This window comes from Cornus florida, unplaced genomic scaffold (genome assembly GCF_030987335.1).
Source record: "Cornus florida cultivar Cherokee Brave unplaced genomic scaffold, ASM3098733v1 CherokeeBrave_3.0.0_Hap2_Chr11, whole genome shotgun sequence".
NCBI classification, from domain to species: Eukaryota; Viridiplantae; Streptophyta; class Magnoliopsida; order Cornales; family Cornaceae; genus Cornus; species Cornus florida.
The window spans coordinates 137677022-137703377 of NW_026775581.1; the positions used below are offsets into that span (position 1 = coordinate 137677022).

The 26356-nt window shown below is 37.4% G+C and overlaps 1 protein-coding gene across 4 annotated transcripts; it reads right to left on the reverse strand.

The window, feature by feature from the left end:
• Window positions 1-269: 269 nt before the first annotated feature.
• On the reverse strand, window positions 270-24857 carry LOC132287110 (uncharacterized). Of its 4 annotated transcripts, none has more exons than XM_059789614.1 (28): window positions 24621-24857; window positions 21179-22828; window positions 20614-21067; window positions 19630-19841; window positions 19364-19522; window positions 19107-19268; window positions 18854-18961; window positions 18044-18190; window positions 16817-17956; window positions 15910-16017; window positions 14974-15801; window positions 14143-14865; window positions 13570-14037; window positions 12718-13461; window positions 11446-12612; window positions 10615-11337; window positions 9787-10506; window positions 8956-9678; window positions 8128-8850; window positions 5455-8022; window positions 5204-5332; window positions 4457-5092; window positions 4203-4331; window positions 3456-4091; window positions 3205-3333; window positions 2850-3095; window positions 1580-2143; window positions 270-1500 (listed from the first exon to the last, which is right to left on the reverse strand). In XM_059789614.1, exons 1-28 carry the CDS (start codon window positions 24660-24662, stop codon window positions 610-612), a joined length of 16929 nt encoding a protein of 5642 aa, XP_059645597.1. In that variant the 5' UTR covers window positions 24663-24857; the 3' UTR covers window positions 270-609. The 4 variants fall into 4 exon arrangements, with proteins under 4 accessions (XP_059645597.1, XP_059645596.1, XP_059645599.1 ...); XM_059789613.1 differs by having other exon boundaries at window positions 18854-19012; window positions 24621-24856; XM_059789616.1 differs by lacking the exon at window positions 18044-18190.
• Between the last annotated feature and the right edge of the window lie 1499 nt (window positions 24858-26356).

The window sequence follows — 26356 nt, forward strand, 5'->3', positions numbered from 1 at the left end:
GTGCAAAGGCCTTAAATCAATGTTATTTTTTTTTGAATACTTTATCTTCGCACATGTCTTTTAGTTTGTTGCAGGTTACATGCTTTCCAAGACTGAATCGTGAGTCCTATCTTATTCTTAGACTTTTTGGTCGTCTACAATTTGAAGTGTGCTAGAATGTTGGTTCATCGTTCTAAATTTAAATTTTTTACTTTGACATACTTCCTTTAGAGTGATAATTAATGATAAACATAAGAACCTTTGGGTTGTCCATCTGCCTTGTAAACGTATAGCAGGAATGTAGTCCACAATATGAAAACTGATAATGTATTACAACTGTCAGCCTTTAACTAACTTTGTACAAATAAAATTTATGAACTTATTCAAACTGGACAAATACACACCAAACTAAAACCTTGGTAATCTAATAACAAGGTTAAACTACCAGCAAGCCCTTTCTGCATATTTTATTTTGCATCAACCAACCATCAAATGAACTGTTTAATATCACCATTTTTTGTTTTTTTTTTTTTGTTTTAGTTCATTTTGGTGGCTGTTTCTTTGGGTGAGAACACTGAGAAGCCTTACCAGTGATGCCTTTGTGTCCTTGGGTGAGAACACTGAGAAGCCTTACCAGTGATGACTTTGTGTCCTTGGGTGAGAACACTGAGAAGCCTTACCAGTGATGACTTTCTTCACCTTGGCAATCGAGTGCTTGACCTTTGACCCAACACCTGACAGTATATTATGAGATTTCTTATTTACAATTTTGACATCCACATCTCTTGAGGCTTCTACCATGACTGGAGCATCGGAACCCGAGTCTTCCCTTTTGTGTTCTTCTCCTCCTACTACTTCATCTCTGTCATCAATAGTTTTAGCTTCTTCCACTCGAGCTATTTCTGCTTTCTCAGTTTGCAGTTCTTTGTTGACCAAGAGTTCTCTCTCCTCAGTCAAATGCTTTGCAACTTGCGAGGTTTCTTTTGTTGTTCCCTGCAGGAGGTCAGATAATGAAATCTGAGTTGACTCAATTGATGTTGATTTTTCTGTTTTTTCTTCACACTCATCACCCATCCTTTTCTCTTCTCCACACTCCGCTCTTTTTTCTTCAAGTTCAGCCCCTGAAGCATTTTCAGCTTTCAAATCATCTTCCTCAGGATTCTGGAACGTTTTTGCAATTGGGTCCTGTTGCACTGGTGTTACATCTTTGTTGCCAATTGAGACTGTAGCTTCTATGCCCTCATTTGCATCTGATTCTCTTGGAATGTGCTGATCTGACAATGCAAGAGTGGTTGTCTTTAACACTGGTGTATCTTTAGGGGTTTCATTGTCTTCTGCAAGATCCACTATGCCATCTTCTTGTGATATCGTCATGATTGAATCCTTGATATCTGCCAAAACGTTGAGGCGTAGCTCTTCATCTTGAACTTGACTTTCTCCTTCAATTGCAGTTATTGTATTGTGAACCTCAGCTTCATCAAGCTTGCTCTCATTTCCCCTTGTTGAAAGCTTTACTTGATCCTGCAGAACAGATACAAAATCAAGTCCTGTGAAATTGCTCATTTTTCAAGGCTATTATTGCTATGGTATTTATTCTTACCTCATCATGTCTGTGCTCTCCCTCACATGTAATGTTCTTTCCTCCTCCTTCTATACCCACTTCATCTGTTTTTTGGTCGTCAAATTTGAGATCATTTTGTTTCTCATCTACTGTTTTCTCACTCTCGTTATCTTCCATTTCTTTTCGTGAAGTTTCAGTGTGAGATAAAGTGCTTTGTTCACTTGCATAAGCCTCTTGTTCTTTCAGGTTCAAGCCTTCTATAGCATCACTTCCACTGCATGCCCACTCAAGAGATGTGTGCTGAGGCCTCTCATTGTCCATGACGCTCTCTGAATTATTGGTGTTTGCCATGGCAGTTTCTTTGTTTTCTTCTTGTGTTTTGATGATTTTGTAAGTTGGTTCTCTAGGTGCAGGTTCAGGAACTTCCTCAATTTTCTCACCTACTCTTTTATCTGCCGCTTCTTCTGCCGCTGCGTCTCTCACTGGTAGATCATCAAGGTTGCTGTTTTGTGATTCTTCATCCTTTCTGATCACAATTTCTTTGTCAATAGCACCTATTCTGTCCTCATTGGGCTTTACCAATACGACCTCAGAGCCGTCAACCTATACAACATATAGTTTTTGAATTTATGATAAGAAAATGGAAGGGGGCTTTAAAAGATGTAGATTTTTTTGTACATAATCGTCTAAATTTACTGATGATTTTGAATAATTACTGAACCGAGGAGGGGTAGAGAACAATGAAGGTGCTTCTGAGGGTGCTGATGTAGGGGTGCTGGTGAGAGCAGAATGCTTTTGTTGATGAGATGATGGAGATGGGGTCAAGTTGGTGCCTATGGACGGAAGCTTGGTGGTTAGGATGATTCTTTTGGTAGCGTTACCCGTATTCTACTGTTTTAGATGCTTTTATGCGGGACACAGTTCACACTACTCGAAAAGTGGTAAAAGAAAAGGATGTTCCAGACCTAGTTGTACTGTTTATGTTGCCAGAGCTCACTTAAACGTAAGTTCGTGCTGTAAATTTCAATGATTTTGGAAACAGTTCCATCCTTGCTGTACTTAGGCATGGCTGCATGGTATATAAATAATTCTGAATTTCTGTTTTAAGATATATGGAACAGTGATGGACTGATGGTGCTGCTTTGATTACATAAACCCCCCAGGAGGCCATGAACAAAAATAGATTTTTTTTTTTGTCTACTGTAACCATTTTATTGTTAATAGTAAAAGACTGTTTTTATCCACATACTATTTAAAACTTTTTTTAGAAGATTTTTTCTTTTGGGAGGAAAGGATAATAATATCTGACCTCTTTACTTTGAACCGCGGCTTCTGCTGCTATGTCTCTACACTTGGTTTCATCACCCTGATCTTTAATGTCTAAATCAGTATGTGCTCTCCTGGCATTCTTTTTCTGCTCTGCTTCTTCTAGAAGGTTATTACTAGCTGTTCCATCCCCATCTGAAACTTGGTAAGTGCTCTCAACAGCTCTATCTTCGCCCACGATTATTTCTTCAACATTTTTGTTCACATCCGTTTTTTCAAGTTCATCGAACTGCATTAAATAGATCTTTAACGTTACTACAAAAAGAGAAGGGTTAGAAGGACCTAAAAAAAAAAAAAAGAAAGAAAGGAAAAAAAAATTGCAATTCTTATTCCCTGACCTCCTTATTTGAAATTCCTTTCTCTGTGAACTCAGTTTTTTCATCTGTCTTTTCTCCTGAATATTCTTCTGCCCTTATTTCATCTTCTTGGTTGCTTGTTGTGACTCTTTCATCATCAGCCTCTTTGATCTGTTTTGTATTTCCTCAGTTAACAGCCTTCAAATAGATAAAACAATGTACAAAAAAGAGAAGGGAAAAAACAAATAAACATTTTATTAAATGTAAAATTCCGGACTTATTTTCTGTCTGACCTTTTTACTTGAAAGTTCATTCTTTATGGTCTCACTTGCTTCAGTTATTTCCTCACTCTGATTGTCTTTTGTCCTCAGTTCACCTATTGCTGCCCCGAGTGGCTCTTCTGTTATTTTCATCTTTTCTGGTTTAGTGAGTACATCAGGACTGTGAACTTCGGACACTAATTCAAGAACTTTTCCAGTCTTCTCAAACCTGAGATTAGAGGCTTCCTCACACTTTTCAACCTCTTCCCCTGGTAAGATCTCTTTGACTGTTGAATGGGAACTAGGTAAATCATCAGCTTCCTTGTTCGGGTTCTCAGAATCCAGAATGTCCTCATCTTTCAAAGTCTCCTGTGAGCTACACTGGATGTATCTTTTCTCAGTGTCTGATGGAAGATCAGCATTTGGTAGCTTTAGAGCTGTGGCTTCTGCTGCTATGTCTCTAGACTTTGTTTCATCACCCTGATCTTTAATGTCTAAATCAGTATGTGCTCTCTTGGCATTATTTTTCTCCTCTGCTTCTTCTAGAAGGTTATTACTAGCTGTTCCATCCCCATCTGAAACTTGGTAAGTGCTCTCAACAGCTCTATCTTCGCCCACGGTTATTTCTTCAACATTTTTGTTCACATCCGTTTTTTCAAGTTCATCAAACTGCATTAAATAGATCTTTAACGTTACAACAAAAAGAGAAGGGTTAAAAGGACCTAAAAAAAAAAAAAAAGAAAGAAAGGGAAAAAAAAATTGCAGTTCTTATTCCCTGACCTCCTTATTTGAAATTCCTTTCTCTGTGATCTCAATTTTTTCATCTGTCTTTTCTCCTGAATATTCTTCTGCCTTTATTTCATCTTCTTGGTTGCTTGTTGTGACTCTTTCGTCATCAGCCTCTTTGATCTGTTTTGTATTTCCTCAGTTAACAGCCTTCAAATAGATAAAAAAGCAATGTACAAAAAAGAGAAGGGAGAAAACAAATGAACAATTTATTAAATGTAAAATTCCAGACTTATTTTCTGTCTGACCTTTTTACTTGAAAGTTCATTCTTTATGGTCTCACTTGCTTCAGTTATTTCCTCACTCTGATTGTCTTTTGTCCTCAGTTCACCTGTTGCTGCCCCGAGTGGCTCTTTTGTTATTTTCATCTCTTCTGGTTTAGTGAGTACATCAGGACTGTGAACTTCGGACACTGATTCAAGAACCTTTCCAGTCTTCTCAAACCCAAGATTAGAGGCTTCCTCACACTTTTCAACCTCCTCCCCTGGTAAGATCTCTTTGACTGTTGAATGGGAACTAGGTAAATCATCAGCTTCCTTGTTTGGGTTCTCAGAATCCAGAATGTCCTCATCTTTCAAAGTCTCCTGTGAGCTACACTGGATGTAGCTTTTCTCAGTGTCTGATGGAAGATCAGCATTTGTTAGCTTTAGAGCTGTGGCTTCTGCTGCTATGTCTCTACGCATTGTTTCATCACCCTGATCTTTAATGTCTAAATCAGTATGTGCTCTCTTGGCATTATTTTTCTCCTCTGCTTCTTCTAGAAGGCTATTACTAGCTGTTCCATCCCCATCTGAAACTTGGTAAGTTCTCTCAACAGCTCTATCTTCGCCCACGATTATTTCTTCAACATTTTTGTTCACATCCATTTTTTCAAGTTCATCGAACTGCATTAAATAGATCTTTAACGTTACTACAAAAAGAGAAGGGTTAGAAGGACCTAAAAAAAAAAAAAAAGAAAGAAAGGAAAAAAAAAATTGCGATTCTTATTCCCTGACCTCCTTATTTGAAATTCCTTTCTCTGTGATCTCAGTTTTTTCATCTGTCTTTTCTCCTGAATATTCTTCTGCATTTATTTCATCTTCTTGGTTGCTTGTTGTGACTCTTTCGTCATCAGCCTCTTTGATCTGTTTTGTATTTCCTCAGTTAACAGACTTCAAATAGATAAAACAATGTACAAAAAAGAGAAGGAAGAAAACAAATAAACATTTTATTAAATGTAAAATTCCAGACTTATTTTCTGTCTGACCTTTTTACTTGAAAGTTCGTTCTTTATGGTCTCACTTGCTTCAGTTATTTCCTCACTCTGATTGTCTTTTGTCCTCAGTTCACCTGTTGCTGCCCCGAGTGGCTCTTCTGTTATTTTTGTCTCTTCTGGTTTAGTGAGTACATCAGGACTGTGAACTTCGGACACTAATTCAAGAACCTTTCCAGTCTTCTCAAACCCGAGATTAGAGGCTTCCTCACACTTTTCAACCTCCTCCCCTGGTAAGATCTCTTTGACTGTTGAATGGGAACTAGGTAAATCATCAGCTTCCTTGTTCGGGTTCTCAGAATCCAGAATGTTTTCATCTTTCAAAGTCTCCTGTGAGCTACACTGGATGTATCTTTTCTCAGTGTCTGATGGAAGATCAGCATTTGTTATCTCAGAGACATAAACTTGAGGCTCTACTGCTGGGGAGCCTTCAAGAACTGTTTTTTCTTCCTTCTGTGCTTCATTTGGACTATCCTTCTTTGTTTCTTCGGTAAGTTTGAGCTCCAATTCAGAAACTCCAAGCTCTCTGGGCTTTTCCTTCTGAAAGCATGTTTCTTCCACTGTCCCTGTGGCTGAGGAACTATCTAAGTCCTCATTAACTTGAGTGTGATCTTTCTTTGTTCCGTCATTTTCGTTGAACAGGAAGACAGGGGATGGTTCCTGAAGTTGCTGTTCTGATTTCCCAGGTGGGAGAGTTTGTTCAGGGGTTATCCCACCTTCAGTAAATGCTTCAAGTCCTTGATATTTAGGCCCAGATATTATTTTGGGAACTTCTTTGATTTCTTCTATAGTGTCTATATCAGTCTTTCCCACCGTTAGGCTTGTCTCAGACTCATGAATTTCTTCAACACCATGATCTTTGGAATCATTTGCTTCTATAGAAATTTTGGTTTCTTCAACTTCAAGTTCATCTGCTTTGGAAGTTTCTACTGTTACATTCACATTGTCTGCAACTTCACAATCAATTTTTGGAAGCTGAGACGCCATGGCAGAGCTTTCTTCAAGTTTCATGTTGCCAATTTCTTCTTCATCTTTCTTTGTGCTCTCATCTTCTATCCTCTTCATTGTGGTTGTAGTTTCATGTTCTTGTTCCTTGGGAAGCAAGAGAGAGGATGGCATCTGAAGTTGCTCGTCCATTTCTCCAGCTGGGAAAGTCTGCTCAGGGGTGATCTCACGATCACTTGCTGTTTCGGCACCTTGATATATATGTTCAGAAATTGTTTCAGGAACTTCTTTGATTTCTTCTACCATTTCATCTGCATCATTCTTTTCCACAGTTATTGTCCCAGTCTCATAAATATCTTCAACACCCTGATCTTTGGACTCACATACTGCATCAAAAGTTTTGGTTTCTTCAATTTTCACTTCATTTGCATCTAACTTTTCTACAGTTGCACTCATGTCCATTATTGGAAGTTGAGATACCATGCCTGATGTTTCTTCAATAATTATGCTGTCAATTTCTTTCTTTGTACTGTCATCTTCTAACTTCTCGATTGTGGTTGTAGTTTCACATTCCTGTTCCTTGTAAAGCGAAGCTGAATATGGCACCTGAAGTTGCTCTTCTAAATTCTCAGCTGGGAGAGTGTGATTAGGGGTCATCTCATCATTGGTAACCGATTCAACACCTTGATTTCTGGTTCCAGATATTGTTGCAGGAATTTCTTTGATTTCTTGTTCAGTTTCGTCTGCATCAATCTTTTCCATAGCCAGACATCTCCCAGTCTCATGAATCTCTTCACAACTCTGAACTTTGGACTCAGTTACTGAGTCAGGAATTTTAGTTTGTTCTAGTTTGATTTCAGCTGCATCTGACTTCTCTCCACTGAACTGGTCTGCATTCTCATGTTCAGTTGTCAGAAGCTGAGACTCCATGCCGGAAGTTTCTTCAAGCTTCATGCTGTCAAGTTCTGTTTCATTATTCTTTGCGCCTCCATCTTCTATCTTTTCAATTGTGGTCATCATGTCATGGTCCTGTTCCTTAAATAGCAAGGCAGAGGATGGAACCTGAAGCTGCTCTTCTATTTCCTTTGCTGGGAGAGTCTGATTAGAGTCGATCTCACCATCAATACCTGCTTCAAAACTGTTATATCTGGGTTCACATATTGTTTCAGGAACTTTTTTAATCTCTTCTTCAGTTTCACTTGTGTCAATCTTTCCTGCTGTTAGGCTTGTACCAATCTCACAAGTCTCCTCAACACACTGACCCTCGGACTCGGAATCTGGACTGGTATCAAAGGCCTTTACAGATTTGTCACCTTCCTGAATTTCCCCCAAGCTTGTTTCTTTTGTTACCACTGTTGCTGCAGCATCAGTATTGTCTGCTACTTCTACTTTCTCTTCTTTAATCTTTTCTTCTACCTCTTCAGGTACCGAGCTCGAGACATCCACATGCTTCTCAGTGGCTATCTTCAATTCTTCTTCTGTAAATGCTTTTGTTATGGCAGATGGTTCTGACTCCCAATTGGAATTTTCTTCAACCTCTAATCCCACTGTTTCTGTATCCTTATTAGAATCTGTTGTTTCAAGATTCTCAGGGGGTTCTAGCTCTGGGTCCTTGACCTGATTGATGTCATTGCCAATAGATCAATTTATCGTAAAAAGAAGAAAAGAAAGCTGCATGTTAGAAATGCTTAAAATACTTTGCGTGTATGATATTAAGCTGACCTCATTAACTGTTCCACCAGATATCATATGAAGTTCCGTACTGCAACTCTCTCCATCTATGATCTTTTCTTTGATGGTTTCAGTTTCGTCTTCTAATTTCTCAGCTGGGAGAGTCTGATTAGAGATGATCTCACCATCAGTAACTGCTTCGATATTGTTATACCCGGGTCCAGATATTGCTTCAGGAACTTTTTTGACTTCTTCTTCAATATCATCTGTGGCAGTGTTTCCTACTGGTAGGCTTGTACCAGCCTCATGACGGGTTTCTTCAATTTTTGGAAGTTGATTCACCATTTGAGAGGTTTCTTCAAGCTTCATGCTGGCATTTTCTTCACCCTGTAGGCTAGATTCAGCTGTTTGAATTGTTGCTGGAGCCTCCGAGTCTGGACTGGTATCAAAGGCCTTTACAGACTTGTCATCTTGCTGAATTTCCCCCAAGCTTGTTTCTTTTGTTACGACTGTTGCTGCAGCATCAGTCTTATCCGCTTCTTGTAATTTCTCTTCTTCAATCTTTTCATCTATCTCTTCAGGTACCGGGCTTGAGACATCCACAGGCTTCTCACCGACTTTCATCAATTTTTCTTCTGAAAATGCTTTTGTTATGGCAGGTACTTCTGACTCCCAATTGAGATCTTCTTCATCCTTTGATCTCGCTGTTTCTGTATCCTTATTAGAATCTGTTGTTTCAAGATTCTCAGGGGGTTTTAGCTGTGTCTCTTTGACCTGATTGATGTCATTGCAAATAGATCAATTTATCATAAAAAGAAGAAAATAAAGCTGCATGTTAGAAATGCTTAAAATACTTTGCTTGTATTATATTAAGCTGACCTCATTAACTGTTCCACCAGATATCATATGAAGTTCCATAGTGCAACTCTCTCCATCTACGATCTTTTCTTTGATGGTTTCAGTTTCGTCTTCTAATTTCTCAGCTGGGAGAGTCTGATTAGAGATGACCTCACCATCAGTAACTGCTTCAATATTGTTATACCCGGGTCCAGATATTGCTTCAGGAACTTTTTTGTTCTCTTCTTCAATTTCATCTGTGGTAGTGTTTCCTACTGGTAGGCTTGTACCAGCCTCATGAGGGGTTTCTTCAATATTTGGAAGTTGATATACCATTTGAGAGGTTTCTTCAAACTTTATGCTGGCATTTTCTTCACCCTGTAGGCTAGATTCAGTTGTTTGAATTGTTGCTAGAGTCTGCAAGTCTGGACTGGTATCAAAGGCATTTACAGACTTGTCGTCTTGCTGAATTTCTCCCAAACTTGTTTCTCTTGTTACCATTTTTGCTGCAGCATCAGTCTTGTCCACTTCTTCTAATTTCTCTTCTTCATTCTTTTCATCTATCTCTTCAGGTGCTGAGCTTGAGACATTCACAGGCTTCTCACTGGCTTTCATCAATTCTTCTTCTGAAAATGATTTTGTTATGGCACGTACTTCTGACTCCCAATTCAGATCTTCTTCATCCTTTGATCTCACTGTTTCTGTATCCTTATTAGAATCTGTTGTTTGAAGATTCTCAGGGGGTTTTAGCTTTGTGTCTTTGACCTGATTGATGTCATTGCAAATAGATTATCAATTTATCATAAAAAGAAGAAAAGAAAGCTGCATGCTAGAAATGCTAAAAATACTTTGCTTGTATGATATTAAACTGACCTCATTAACTGTTCCACCAGATATCATATGAAGTTCCTTTGTGCAACTCTCTCCATCTACGATCTTTTCTTTGATGGTTTCAGTTTCGTCTTCTAATTTCTCAGCTGGGAGAGTCTGATTAGAGATGACCTCACCGTCAGTAACTGCTTCAATATTGTTATACCCGGGTCCAGATACTGCTTCAGGAACTTTTTTGGTCTCTTCTTCAATTTCATCTGTGGTAGTGTTTCCTACTGGTAGGCTTGTACCAGCCTCATGAAGGGTTTCTTCAATATTTGGAAGTTGATATACCATTTGAGAGGTTTCTTCAAACTTCATGCTGGCATTTTCTTCACCCTGTAGGCTAGATTCAGTTATTTGAATTGTTGCCAGAGTCTCCAAGTCTGGACTGGTATCAAAGGCCTTTACAGACTTGTCATCTTGCTGAATTTCTCCCAAGCTTGTTTCTCTTGTTACCAGTTTTGCTGCAGCATCAGTCTTGTCCGCTTCTTCTAATTTCTCTTCAATCTTTTCATCTATCTCTTCAGATACCGAGCTTGAGACATCCACAGGCTTCTCACTGGCTTTCATCAATTCTTCTTCTGAAAATGATTTTGTTATGGCAGGTACTTCTGACTCCCAATTGAGATCTTGTTCATCCTTTGATCTCACTGTTTCTGTATCCTTATTAGAATCTGTTGTTTCAAGATTCTCAGGGGGTTTTAGCTCTGTGTCTTTGACCTGATTGATGTCATTGCAAATAGATTATCAATTTATCAGAAAAAGAAGAAAAGAAAGCTGCATGCTAGAAATGCTAAAAATACTTTGCTTGTATGATATTAAGCTGACCTCATTAACTGTTCCACCAGATATCATATGAAGTTCCTTTGTGCAACTCTCTCCATCTACGATCTTTTCTTTGATGGTTTCAGTTTCGTCTTCTAATTTCTCAGCTGGGAGAGTCTGATTAGAGATGACCTCACCATCAGTAACTGCTTCAATATTGTTATACCCGGGTCCAGATACTGCTTCAGGAACTTTTTTGGTCTCTTCTTCAATTTCATCTGCGGTAGTGTTTCCTACTGGTAGGCTTGTACCAGCCTCATGAGGGGTTTCTTTAATATTTGGAAGTTGATATACCATTTGAGAGGTTTCTTCAAACTTCATGCTGGCATTTTCTTCACCCAGTAGGCTAGATTCAGTTGTTTGAATTGTTGGTAGAGTCTCCAAGTCTGGACTGGTATCAAAGGCCTTGACAGACTTGTCGTCTTGCTGAATTTCTCCCAAGCTTGTTTCTCTTGTTACCAGTTTTGCTGCAGCATCAGTCTTGTCCGCTTCTTCTATTTTCTCTTCTTCAATATTTTCATCTTTCTCTTCAGGTACTGAGCTTGAGATATCCACAGGCTTCTCACTGGCATTCATCAATTCTTCTTCTGAAAATGATTTTGTTATGGCAGGTTCTTCTGACTCCCAGTTGAGATCTTCTTCATCCTTTGATCTCACTGTTTCTGTATCCTTATTAGAATCTGTTGTTTCAAGATTCTCAGGGGGTTTTAGCTCTGTGTCTTTGACCTGATTGATGTCATTGCAAATAGATTATCAATTTATCAGAAAAAGAAGAAAAGAAAGCTGCATGCTAGAAATGCTAAAAATACTTTGCTTGTATGATATTAAGCTGACCTCATTCACTATTCCACCACATATCATATGAAGTTTCTTTGTGCAACTCTCTCCATCTATGATATTTTCTTTGATGGTTTCAGTTTCATCTTCTAATTTCTCAGCCGGGAGAGTCTGATTAGAGATGACCTCACCATCAGTAACTGCTTCAATATTGTTATACCCGGGTCCAGATATTGCTTCAGGAACTTTTTTGTTCTCTTCTTCCATGTCATCTGTGGTAGTGTTTCCTACTGGTAGGCTTGTACCAGCCTCATGAGGGGTTTCTTCAATATTTGGAAGTTGATATACCATTTGAGAGGTTTCTTCAAACTTCATGCTGGCATTTTCGTCACCCTGTAGGCTAGATTCAGTTGTTTGAATTGTTGCTAGAGCCTGCAAGTCTGGACTGGTATCAAAGGCCTTTACAGACTTGTCGTCTTGCTGAATTTCTCCCAAGCTTGTTTCTCTTGTTACCAGTTTTGCTACAGCATCAGTCTTGTCCGCTTCTTCTAATTTCTCTTCTTCAATCTTTTCATTTATCTCTTCAGGTACCGAGCTTGAGACATCCACAGGCTTCTCACTGGCTTTCATCAATTCTTCTTCTGAAAATGATTTTGTTATGGCAGGTACTTCTGACTCCCAATTGAGATCTTCTTCATCCTTTGATCCCACTACTTCTGACTCCCAATTGTTTTGTACTGGTAGGCTTGTAACAGCCTCATGAGGGGTTTCTTCAATATTTGGAAGTTGATACACCAGTTGAGAGGTTTCTTCAAGCTTCATGCTGGCATTTTCTTCCCCCTGTAGGCTAGATTCGGTCGTTTGAATTGTTGCTAGAGTCTCTGAGTCTGGACTGGTATCAAAGGCCTTTACAGACTTGTCATCTTGCTGAATTTCCCACAAGCTTGTTGCTTTCGTTTCCACTGTTGCGGCAGCATCAGTCTTGTCTGCTTCTAATTTCTCTTCTTCAATCTTTTCATCTATCTCTCCAGGTTCCGGGCTTGAGACATCCACATGCTTCTCACCGGCTTTCATCAATTCTTCTTCTGAAAATGCTTTTGTTATGGCAGGTACTTCTGACTCCCAATTGAGATCTTCTTCATCCTTTGATCTCACTGTTTCTGTATCCTTATTAGAATCTGTTGTTTCAAGATTCTCAGGGGGTTTTAGCTCTGTGTCTTTGACCTGATTGATGTCATTGCAAATAAATCAATTTATTGTACAAAGAAGAAAAGAAAGCTGCATGTTAGAAATGCTTAAAATACTTTGCTTGTATGGTATTAAGCTGACCTCATTAACTGTTCCACCAGATATCGTATGAAGTTCCATAGTGCAACTCTGTCCATCTACGATCCTTTCTTTGTTGGTTTCAGTTTCGTTTTCTAATTTCTCGGCTGGGAGAGTCCGATTAGAGATGACCTCACCATCAGTTACTGCTTCGATATTGTTATACCTGGGTCCAGATATTGCTTCAGGAACTTTTTTGATCTCTTCTTCAATTTCATCTTTGGCAGTGTTTCCTACTGGTAGACTTGTACCAGCCTCATGAGGGGATTCTTCAATATTTGGAAGTCGATACACCATTTGAGAGGTTTCTTCAAGGTTCATGCTGGCATTTTCTTCACCGTGTAGGCCAGATTCAATTGTTTGAATTGGTACTAGAGTCTTAGAATCTGGACTGGTATCAGATGCCTTTACAAACTTGTCATCTTGCTGAATTTCCCCGAAGCTTGTTTCTTTTTTTTCCCCCAATCTTGTTTCTATTGTTACCACTGTTGCTTCAGGATCATTCTTGTCCGCTTCTTCTAATTTCTCTTCTTCAATCTTTTCATCTATCTCTTCAGGTACTGGGCTTGAGACATCCACATGCTTCTCACTGGCTTTCTTCAATTCTTCTTCTGAAAATGTTTTTGTTATGGCAGGTACTTCTGACTCCCAATTGAGATCTTCATCCTTTGATCTCACTGTTTCTGTATCCTTATTAGAATCTGTTGTTTCAAGATTCTCAGGGGGTTTTAGCTGTGTGTCATTGACCTGATTGATGTAATTGCAAATAGATTATCAATTTATCATAAAAAGAAGAAAAGAAAGCTGCTTGCTAGAAATGCTTAAAATACGTTGCTTGCTTGATATTAAACTGACCTCATTAACTGTTCCACCAGATAGCAATTTATCATACACCATTTGAGAGGTTTCTTCAAGCTTTATGCTGGCATTTTCTCCGCCCTGTAGGCTAGATTCAGTTGTTTGAATTGTTGCTAGAGTCTCTGAGTCTGGACTGGTATCAAAGGCCTTTACAGACCTGTCATCTTGCTGAATTTCCCCCAAGCTTGTTTCTTTCGTTACCACTGTTGCTGCAGCATCAGCCTTGTCCGCTTCTAATTTCTCTTCTTCAATCTTTTCATCTATCTCTTCAGGTACCGGGCTTGAGACATCCACATGCTTCTCACTGGCTTTCATCAATTCTTCTTCTGAAAATGCTTTTGTTATGGCAGGTACTTCTGACTCCCAATTGAGATCTTCTTCATCCTTTGATCTCACTGTTTCTGTATCCTTATTAGAATCTGTTGTTTCAAGATTCTCAGGGGGTTTTAGCTCTGTGTCTTTGACCTGATTGATGTCATTGCAAATAGATCAATTTATTGTAAAAAGAAGAAAATAAAGCTGCATGTTAGAAATGCTTAAAATACTTTGCTTGTATGATATTAAGCTGACCTCATTAACTGTTCCACTAGATATCATATGAAGTTCCATAGTGCAACTCTCTCCATCTAAGATATTTTCTTTGATGGTTTCAGATTCGTCTTCTAATTTCGCAGCTGGGAGAGTCTGATTAGAGGTGACCTCACCATCAGTAAGTGCTTCCACATTGTTATATCTGGGTTCAGATATTGGTTCAGGAACTTTTTTGATCTCTTCTCCAATTTCATCTGTGGCAGTGTTTCCTACTGGTAGGCTTGTATCAGCCTTATGTGTGGTTTCTTCAATCTTTGGAAGTTGATACACCAAATGAGAGGTTTCTTCAAGGTTCATGCTGGCATTTTCTTCACCGTGTAGGCTAGATTCAATCGTTTGAATTGTTGCTGGAGTCTCAGAATCTGGACTGGTTTCAGGGGCCTTTACAGACTTGTCATCTTGCTGAATATCCCCCATGCTTGTTTCTTTTATTACCACTGTTGCTGCAGCATCAGTCTTGTCCGCTGCTTCTAATTTCTCTTCTTCAATCTTTTCATCTATTTCTTCAGGCACCGGGCTTGAGACATCCACTGGCTTCTCACTGTCTTTCTTCAATTCTTCTTCTGAAAATGCTGTTGTTATGGCAGGTACTTCTGACTCCCAATTGAGATCTTCTTCATCCTTTGATCTCACTGTTTCTGTGTCCTTATTAGAATCTTTTGTTTCAAGATTCTCAGGGGGTTTTAGCTCTGGGTCTTTGACCTGATTGATGTCATTGCAAATAGATTATCAATTTATCATAAAAAGAAGAAAAGAAAGCTTCATGATTGAAATGCTTAAAATACTTTGCTTGTATGTTATTAAACTGACCTCATTAACTGTTCCACCAGATATCATATGATGTTCCTTTGTGCAACTCTCTCCATCTATGATCTTTTCTTTGATGGTTTCAGTTTCGTCCTCTAATTTCTCAGCTTGGAGAGTCTGATTAGAGGTGACCTCACCATCAGTAAGTGCTTTGGGTTCTGATATTGGTTCGGGAACTTTTTTGATCTCTTCTTCGATTTCATCTGTGTCAGTGTTTCGTACTGCTAGCCTTGTACCAGGCTCACGAGTTTCCTCAACACACTGATCTTTGCACTCAGGAACTGCATCAAGAATTTTGGTTTTGACAGCTTCATCCGCATCTGAGTTTTTTAAGTTTGTACTCCCTTTTTCTAGATTTCCATGTTCAATCTTCGGAAGTTGATACACCATTTGAGAGGTTTCTGCAAGTTTCATGCTGTCAATTTCTTCATCCTGTAGGCTAGGCTCTGTAGTTTGGATTGTTTCTAGAATCTTAGTCTCTGAACTGGTATCAGAGGCCTTTACAGACTTGTCATCTTGCTGAATTTCCTCCAAACTTGTTTCTTTTGTTACTACTTTTGCTGCAGCATCAGTCTTGTCATTACAGTTACCTGTTTCTTCTACTTCCTCTTCTTTAATCTTTTCTTCTATCCCTTCAGGTACTGAGCTTGAGACATCCACAGGATTCTCATTGGCTTTCTTCAATTCTTCTTCTAAACATGTTTTTGTCATGGCAGATGCTTCTGACTCCCAATTGATATCTTCTTCATCCTTTGATCTCACTGTTTCTGTATCCTTATTAGAACCTGTTGTTTCTGGATGCTCAGGGAGTTCTAGCTCTGGGTCTTTGACCTGATTGATGTTGTTGCAAATAGATTATCAATTTATCATAAAAAGAAGAAAAGAATGTTGCATGCTAGAAATGCTTAAAATACTTTGCTTGTATGATATTAAGCTGACCTCATGAACTGTCCCACCAGATATCATATGAAGTTCTTTTGTGCAACTCTCTCCCTCTATTTCTTTGATGTTTTCATTTTCTTCAGGTCTATCAACTTCTGCAGAAACCTGTGTAATAGATATGACCTCAATATTGTTAATAGAACCTGAGGAGTAACAAATGGGAAAAAAATGATCTACAAGTCTGGGTTTATATTTTGAGTCTTGTGTTTTGTTATTTTATCATTTGGCTTTTATTTGGGTTCTCTTTCTTCATGCATTTTATTTTATTTTTTTGAAGTCTTATATTTGTTCTTCAGTGGACTCAAACATTCTGATATTAATGTTGTCGCTCTCTTTCTCATTTGTCTTTTTGGTTTGAGGACATATTCCATTATTCAGAGATCCATCTGAGATTTCACCAGATTCAACTGATTCAAGATTCTTTTCCACGGTGATTAATTAATCATTAGTACAAGGTTCAATTTTGGTCTAAACTTTAATGTAGTCATGCTGTTCTAGATTACATCTGAATCCATGAGCTGGTCATGCTGAAAGGCCATTGGTATAAATACAAGCTGATAGTAAATATTGCAGAAACAATTTTCTTCTTTTTTTTTAAAAAAAAAAAAAAAAAAAAATTCATACATGACTGTTATTCTAACAAAATATTAAGATAAACAAGTAAAGAGATATAAATTTTGTGGAAACACTAAATAATTCTTTATAATGCTGTGCACGAACACTCAGAGGGATTTCATTTTCATGGACCATCCATATATCTAATGAATCAATCCACACTGCTTCTCCAAATTATATGAGGTTGCAAAAATGAAGAGAGATAAAGTGAAAAGGTTGTCCTAGTTAAATGATTAATGTACAATCACTAGTCATAAGAAAGAGTGAAAAAAAGTGAAGTTGCTCTGACCTCTTCTGTAGAAGTGCTAATACTTCTAATGTCAGAGGCCTCGCTTCCATGACTATAACTCCCTGCCTCCACTTCAGTGTCTGTATTTGTTTCACATGCTTTAGCACACTTCGAGCCCTCATCGACTGGATCTTCAAATTTGTCCTTTTCCAGTTCAATATCCAGTGCCTTCTCATATTTTTTGCCAATCTCACTGCCATCGGCTACTTCACTGCTTTTTTCCCTCTTTAGGAGTTCAGCATCTGATTCAGAGGTACCTTTTTCATTGTTCAACTCAAGAGGCATATTGAGCTCTTGTTCTGCATCCTGAACTTCTTTGTTTGCCATGTCCTTTTCAATATCTACAGATCCCATGTGGGCCATATCAGCGCCATATATTGAATCTGTGGACTTCTCATTTTGCATTAGCTTCTCTTCTGTCGTCTCTGACACTGAAGGAGCTTCTTCATTGGTTTTCGAGGTTCCATGTCTCTCTGTAGTCTCTTTTTTTGTCTCACTTGCTTCAGTTGTCACAAGGTTATGTTTTTCCAGTGACACTGTCAAAGATGACTCAAGGTTTTGTCCTGATATGTCATTTGAGGGTGTCTCATCAGTGGCAACCTCTATTTGATCTTCACTTTTTGGTAATGTACAATGAGTCTCATTTTGCATTTCATGCTCTATCTCTTCTCTGGCTTCATCTGCTCCATGTTTTCCTGTTGGGTTCACCATGTCCTTATTCTCAATTGAGTTGGACATTTCTTCAGGTTTTGCTATGATATCTACACTGTCTGACCTAGTCTCACCGGTTTCAATAGTCACTGTACTCTTCTCCTCAGAAGTCAGATCAAAACATTCCACCTGCATTCCATCTTCTGCTTTGGCTTCCTTAAAGCTTGTTTCTTTTATTGACTCTGCTTTCTGTGAAATTTCCTCTTTAATCTCTTTCTCAGATACCTCAGGCACCGTGGAGGAACGTTCAACAAGGTCTTCGTTGCATTCTTTTGGCAGTATTTCTTCTTCTGATGTCCCTGCAATACTTTGAGCATTGCAGTTCTCGTTTGGCTTTGCCTCATCCTTTGCGGCTTCGAGTTTTCTTTCCTCTGTCGAATTTGTGGTCTCAAGATTCTTCTCTTGGCTTTCCATTTTCAAGTTTTTGACCTGTTATAGAGAGATTTTAAGTTGACAACTAGGAGATGAAAGTCCAAACGGAAAGGTTTAAGATTCAACTTTTTTATATAATCATACCTCATCTTTTGATTTTATTACATCCCTTTCATCTCCTTTTAAGTTTTCTTCATCTGTTAAAGAATGGAGGTCTATGATGACACTTTCCTCTATAATCTGATTTTCTGTGTTTGTACTTGCTCCAGCAGTTTCATACTCTTCACTTGCCTATATGACATTTAAAACTTTTGAGTTTAGGAAAATGAATAAGAAGGAAACTGTGCTAGAGACTAACAAAGAATATAAAGCTGATGTTGGATTAGGCTTGTTTCAGTTGATAGCTAGGTCTCAAAACCTGTACAAATTGTACCTGATTTTGTCTTAAGGCCCATCTTAAAGCTTCTCCCAGGGCAAAAAAAACTACCTATTGACATTTTAGATATTAAGAAATTCTCTTATTACACATACGCTTAACAAGCCAATGCTGAGTTTAAGTTGTTCCTTTTCATTCCTAGATTAATTAGGTTGATGCCCCACATCACCAATTTTGTAGGTTTTACTTTTGTCATTAATATAACCATGTTTCTATTGTGCTCTTATATCCATCAATGATTTTAACCTTATCTCTCATTATATATTTTTTTCCTTGTGCCTTAAAACATGTTATTATCCTTGGGATATGTTCCTTATAGACATGGTCCACATAAAGATGGAATAGTATTTATATTGCTTTATTTCACTATGCCACCATGCTTCTTCAATGCCCAAAAAAAAAAAAATGATGAAATAGGTTTTAAGCTGTTGTAATTAACTATTATCTCTCTCATTCTTCAAAAGGAAAAAAAGATAGTTCTCTCTCTATTTACTATTTGTCAAATTTATCAGGCCAACCTCTATATCATGTTGCTTTTCCTCCACATGACAGCAATCCTCTTTTGTTTCTTCTTCTTCTACAGATTCTGCAAAGTTGTCCTTTGCTGTACAATCTTCCTCTTTGATCTGCAGTCCAATGTAGGCACCTTCTTCAGATTTCTGAAGGTTCTCGTGAACCTAAGTGAAAAATGGGGCTTTTAAATTAATAAAGTTGAATGAAGCAAATTAGGTCCATGTTATTGACTGTTAAATGATTATTAGTCTACTTCACCTCTTGTTTGAGCATCATTGTCGTCATTTCATCTTTGGAGATCTCTGCAATTGTTTCCTCTTCAATGGACACCATAGACTGCTGTTGAATTCTCTTTTCCGTGGCTGTAACTTTTTTCTCAATACCCTCACATGTGTTCGCAGTTCCAAGTTCCTCTTCCATCTGATTTGGTAGAAAAGTAAATAAATTAAATGATACATTCAATGTATCTCTCTGAGAGAGACTAAATAAGCTTTGGATTTTTTTTTTTCTCTAACCTCTGCTTTGTGCTTCTCTGTCTCCATTTTTTCTTCTTGAAAGTCCCTAGTTGTTTCTTCAGCAGTGGATTCTGGTGAGTGATCTGTAACAGTTTCTTCTTCTTTTATTTGTTTTTCAGTGCACTCATTCATGTCAGCTATATTACGATTCTCATACACCTGAATGTCACATGACATTTCAACTTAATGAACAATAATAATTTGGAAGTAGAAAAATAACTGAGTAGGAGTTAGATTCAGTTGGGATTCATGTAGTTCAAAATGACCTCTTTATTTATATCTCTGTCATTGTTGTCTGTCTCATTATCGACTTCGTAACACCAATCTCCGTCATTCAATTCAGATGCTGTTGCTTCAGAATTGTTTGTCCCATTTTCATTCTCTTGAAAGTTTCGTCCATCTGCTCCTTCTCCAGAGCAAATTGTGTTGCTGCCCTTGACGGGAACATCTTGATCGGTATTGCTTTTCTCGTTATCACCTGTATTTGATGTTAAAGGCGGTGAATACTTATATGTGTCTGTGTGTGTGGGAGGAGAGAAGAGGGAGGGGGGTGTGGAGAATGTCTGCAATTCAAATGTGTGCATGAATCTTAGGCAATGATTATTACAAAATTTTAAACCAAAAAATGAGAGCATGCATCCATTGAGTCACCATTTCACTGGTATTCTTTGCGGTCTAAGAATTTGGAAAAAATGACAAACACATTTACTATTTTAGGAGTTGATCAATTTTCCTGTACTCATTGATGTGACATTTTTTACAATATTGACTGTTGAAGATATGGCAATTTCTTAAGTTCTGATAAATTATCATTATTTTTGGGTTGAATTTTTTCTAAATCTTTGTGGCCATTTTTGCTGAAGTGCTGATGAGGCAGCAGGTCCTTTTTGCAAAGATGATATTCAATTGTGTTAGCTTTGGTTACCTAAGGAAATCTTTTTCTATCTATGAGACAAATTAAGAAAGGAATCTACAAAGAACCAAGACATATATCATGTAGTTAACTACTTGTTAAAGCACAGTCGCATCCTGCTTTCCTACTTGTAGATGGTAGTTTGCTAATTTAATTGAATAAATTCTCAGGAGCAAATGATTAACTAATATTTTTCCCTTGTCCTGTAATTAATTTTGGACTAATTTAGTTGCTTATAATCCATTTGGACTGATTTGTTTGTAAGCTTATTTTAGTTTCAGCTATGACAAGCATCAATTGTCTTTGGAAAACATTGTTGAAGCTTCAAACTACTCACCTTTTGTTGTAATGCTTTGTAATTCTGTATCAGTAACTTCTTCTTCCAGCTGCATCTCCTCTTTTGTGTTGTTTGCAGCATCCTTGACCTGTAATTTCTCTTCAGAGTCCATCTCAACCTTTCCAAGTCTATCATCTTCCATCTCCCTTACTCCTGATGTCAGTTCCCCTGCTAGTTTTCCTTCAGAGGCTGTTTGATCTAAATTATCGCTCTTTAGTCTATTTCTTGCTTCATATGCTTCATTAACACGCGTGTTCTCTTCTATGGGAACTACATCGGCTTCTTGAATTTGTTCATCTAATACTGATGTGGGGACTTTGTCCAGGTTTTCACCTCCCATTTGTACTGGTACTTCAACCTGTGGATTGGTAACATACAAATCATTGGCATTCTTGTTTGGGATCTCAACTTCTGCACTTTCAGTCTTCTCACTCAAATAAACTGTTGCGAGAGTCTGCAGCAGGAATACAACATTAAGCCAATCTTTTAACCTTTATAGGATGATTATTATTTACATCACTGATGTAGAAAACTAACAAAAATTTAGAAATCACAAAATTCTGACCTTTTCTTCTGGAATTTCCTTCTTGTTGATGTCATCAGCATTTATTGCATCGCCCTTTCTGGTTTTGTCGAGGATGTCTTCAGGACTTTCAATCGGTCTCTGCTCCTTGACCTGAGTATTTGTTTCGGCATATTCATTGGAAGCAGTTGATTCAATTTTCTCAGAAGCCATATCCAAGGAGTTTTCAAGTTTCTCCTTTCCTGGTTCATTTTCTGGCAAGAAGCTATGCTCTGGGTGTTTCCTGTGTTCTGACATTTCACTTTTGCTGTGCTCTGCAGCCTCAATGTTGTCTTCAACTATAATTGATTGTCTGTCTTCTCCGTATTCCACTGTTGAAGCTTCTTCTGGAGCCAGTTCCTCACCTTCTTTATGTGAACTATCTTCATGTTTCATGAATGAGCTATCAACTTTTGGTTCAGGATTTCCACGATCCTCATATGTCCTACTTAGACTGCTATCGGCTATAACAGTATTTTCAGGAATTTCTATTTGAGATTCATTCTGTCTCTTCTTGGCAATACCTTCTGACCCAGTTTCAGGTACGTCTTGAATCTCATCTTGAATAAAAGTCATGCTTCTCATCTTCTCCATTGGTTCAACTGCTTCATGGCTTCTCTCCTCAAATGCAATACTGGAGTTCTCTTCAAGCTTCCCACCTACATCAAGTCCAGCATTTTCTGAGCTCATCTCATCTATTGGGGTAGTAACCAATGGGCTGCCAGTCTTGTCATTTGGACCTGTACAATTTTCTGTTTCCTCTTCTTCCTTTTGATTATCTGGGCTTGCTGTTTCTGTTGAGATACAAACATCCTTGGTGGCTTCATGCAGCATTTCCTCTCCTTCATTCTTCTTGTTCTCAATATTTTTATTTGGTTGTATTGCTTCAAGATCCATCGCCTTACTCATTGAATGGAAGGAAGCCTCTGGTTCCTTCTCTGTTCCTCCTTGAAAGCTTGTTTCTCTTACGTTTTCTTCAGTGGATGTTGTCTTTGTGCTGAAGGCATTGTCAATACTGTCCTCTTTGTCATAAGCCTCTTTTAGTTTTCCACTATCGATATTCTCGTCTTCTGTCAAATCTGGGGTTTGAACCAGAGCTCCTGCATTTTGACCAGAGCTGGCCTCTAGCATGTCCAGAGTCTGTTTAATGGATTCAAAATCAGTTTTTTCTTCTGTCATTGTGACTCCTTTCTCATCCTTCTCTGAACTTCTCAGTTCTTTGTCGGTATTCCATTTGAATTTTTCCAGTGAAGCCTCTTTGTTTTCAACAATTTCAACATTTTGATTCTCTAGTTTATCTTCCCTTATGGTTTCATTCTTCGGCACCTCCTTTTCTGCCTGAGTTGGTTTTTCAGCAGCCTGATAATCTTCTGCAACTCTACTGGTTTCTTCACGAGCAACCTTAGTGACTAAGGGTGATGCCAAAAAAAATTCACCCTCTATGGTTTCAACATTGCCTTCAATAACAGCATTCACATTTTGAACCTCAGTTTTGGTTGCCACTTGCATGTCTGCTGATTTTTCCAAGAATTTAATGGTTTCAGGGGTTTGATTATGCCATGGTTCAACTTTATTCATTCCCTCTTGAGAAATCTCGTTGACAGTTGTATTGAGGCACTCACTTGTCAACTCTTTGTCTTCCTCTTCTTTTTTCTGCAGAAAAGATGAATACGTTTACTGTAAAAATTGAAAACTAGAAATCTAAGTTCATCCTTGGAGTAAAGAGGCTTCTCCAACAAAACTATTAGAGGAAAGTAAGTAACCAGAACATAGGGTGTAACCAATGGTTCCGACTAAAGTCAACCGAATAAAGTTTTGTTCCAATTACTTGTGGTCGGTTAGATGAGTCCTGTTTTATCATTTTGCTATATCTAAGGTCATAACTATAGTTGGACCACACACTACCATCTATTTTCATACTATCTCAATTCATTCTATTTTGATAATATATTTTTTCATTTCTGTAACATCACCCTAAATGTGGATCACATTACTCTCTCTCACTGGTGCAGTTGTTGGTCTTTCTTGCACATTGGCGAACTATTTAAAATAATTTTCTTTAATTTGATCATGTTTCTCTTGCACTTGAAATTTATTTGTTCTAATTTTATCATTTCTTATCTCACCCTACATCTATTGCTTCACCATTTACATTACATTTTCTAGTATACCTTTTTTATTTTTTCTGTTAAGGTAAGTATACTAGTATTACTAAAATTGCATTCATAATTTATATTTTAATCTTACTTATCTTAAAATCCTCTCAATAGAGTTTATCTTTAAACTCTACTTTAGCATTTATTAGTACATACCATACATCATGGAACCTTTGGAGTCGGGATGTTAATTCAAGTGAGAAATATTTGTCGCTAGGTGATAAATAGAAACTTAATATGTCACAGTATCCTTTTACTACATTTCCTTTCTCATTTTGAACTACTAATGGATACTCAGAACATCAGAATTACGAGGTAATATCAGACGTTAGTAATATCTGCAGAACCGTTGGTTAGAAGTTCTTACTGTACTATATAGTCAACAAAACATGTGTCCATCTTTTATTTTGCCTAATTGTTGGTTGTGGGGTCGTGTAATGTGCTTTATGTCTATATTTTGAGTAACATGCTGGACATATAATTTAATTTACAAGAATAGGAATGTGTGTGGACTTGTTCTGTGATCAATATATCCTACGGACTTGTTTCATCTGTTCTCTTTGCTGATATAATATTATAAAAAATCATCCATGACTGTTCTGAGGGTAAAAGGTGATTATTTACATTTTTCATTTGGTTTTGGGAAACCAAGACCGTTGAAGGACAACAAAACTTCAACCTACTGTAACATTTGTTAAGGATTCAGTAATAAAACACTAGAGCACAGTAGATGTAACAACTTCAGTATGATAGTGAGAACTGACTTTTCTATCTGGATGTGAAACAAACACCGGAAAAGTGCTCTGGTGGGATATCAAGTTTTAAAAGATGCAAACCTGTTCCAACCTTTTGGTATTTTCACTTGTCATATGGAGAAAGTGAACATTCTGATGCTGAAACTATGAATAAAAATAGCTTCGTAACCTCATAGATTCACTAATAGTCTACTTTAACAAATTCATCTTTCAGATAAGAATAATAAGATCGAATCATCGAACATGATGTACTAAATGATAGTCTATTCAACTTTATTGTAACTTGTGGAAATTCCTCACATGTACCCCATGATCTTGCAAAGAGTTCCATTCTTAAACATGCTAACTTTTGAAGTTTCATATCTAGAAACCATCTTATATATATATATATATATATATGTATGTATGTATATACATATTTGGTAAGTAGAACCATCTTTTATACTGCCAAAACAAGATTATCAGTGTTTGATGTGTCAAATTCTAACTCAAATTAACTTATGATGAGAAATTGAGTAGAGATGACATTGTTACCTTTACAAATATTGTTTCTGGAATATCAGCTTCTGTTGCCATGTCTTGTGCTGTAGTAGTAGCTGAATTCAGGGCCAAAACAGCCTTAAGACTTTCTCACCATCCTAGCTCCCAAAGTGAACATTCTACGTAATAGTTCTGCTGAAATTTCTTGTGAGCTATAGGCTGAGGGGTTCAAACTCGAGTATGTAGATTTGAAACCTGTAATGATCGCTTGATAGTTTCTATTGCAAAAGTAAGCAAGAACTGACAAAATGCCACTTGTTATATGTTATTGTTTTGGTGAGGTGGCAATGTATACAATGGTCCTAGTGAATGATCGGTCACTTATCACATGGTAATTCAGCTTTTTTGAGATTACACATCCTATATAGATCAATTATTCTTTGGTTTACCAGTTCGGATGTTTCCACTAACAAGGAGAAACTGCCAGAATTTAAATAGTTTTACTTCTTGTCAGAACTACAACATAAGCTGTGTTGTGGGGTACAGGTTTCTTTTCTGGATCCTAAATTGGTTGGACAGCTTGGGATCCTTTTAATAAGGTAGAGTTAGTGGATTCTTCCCTTTTTGCCAATGTTATCCCTGGAACTTTTGACCTATTCATGTACCCTGCTAATTAAAGTTGTTTTTATTTATTTATTTATTAAATTGAGAGGCATTAATTACTAGGTGAAAATATAACTATACCCTGAAAATGTAAGTTTATTTATTTATTTATTTATTTATTAAATGTAAGTTTGCTTCTACATTGAAGGGAAGTTGAGAAAATATATTTTGTATGTGGATTATGAGGCTCTAGAATTTGTGTGTATTTTATAGTAGGTTATGGCTGTTTTGACCTATATAAGATTTTGTGCTCTGACCATACATCTTGTACAGGGGTATTTCTGTCATCTAATCGCCAATGCCATTTGAATTAGTTTGGAAGATGTCAATTTTAGGCCACTTTGATGGTCCTCCAATTGCAATGAATTATTCGAAGAAAATTTGTAAAGTAAGATTTGTGCGATTGGTTAGTTGTCTTATTAGTCCAAAATTTATATTCTTGCATGATAATGATAATGATAATGGTATTAGCATACTTTTTAAATCTAATCCACATATATAAAGGGTGTGAAGGAATCTAATGCATTATGAAATGAATTTGTTGCCTTTGGAGGGTCCCACTTTTGGTGCTTCAGAAATCCTTCCCAGTGAATATTATACTTCATTGAGAATATTAGTTATGAAAATTTGTTATTAAATAAATTGTTAGTTAATAGTTTGTTTCAATAATTTTCTTGATTAGAAAAACACATAGCTGTTATCTTATGAGTGCGGCGGGTACAGGATGTAACCAAAACATGAACGCAAATTGGACAGCCTAATGGCAGAGATGAGTATCTAATCTATGAGATTTATGAAACCATTTTCTGTCGATGTTAAATATTGCATATTTAAATGTGTCTTACATGTCTACGCCAATATCTGATACACTTATCCGAGTCTCGGACAACTTTAGTTTTTTATTTTTTTATTCTCCTTAGAAGCTAAGGTGCATAAACTTCAATCCTGATGGAGGGATCGAATTCCAGGCTGGTACGACTACCTACAGATTTTACCAGCTACAGGTGCTGCACCTTGCTTTTGGGTTATAAATCATCTGATAATTTCTTATGGGTTAAGTTTATAATTCATCTGATAATTTCTTATGGGTTATAAATAAGACTAAAATATGATAATTAGATAGTAAT

Bases quoted from the DNA above. Each gene is read 5' to 3' on its own strand.
- LOC132287110 (XM_059789613.1), bottom strand. From the start codon at position 24,662: ATGGCAACAGAAGCTGATATTCCAGAAACAATATTTGTAAAG. The intron at 13,462-13,569 runs GTCAGTTTAATA...TACATCAATCAG, and splicing joins CTGGTGGAACAGTTAATGAG to GTCAATGACACACAGCTAAA. The intron at 3,334-3,455 runs GTCAGACAGAAA...AATACAAAACAG, and splicing joins ATGAACTTTCAAGTAAAAAG to ATCAAAGAGGCTGATGATGA.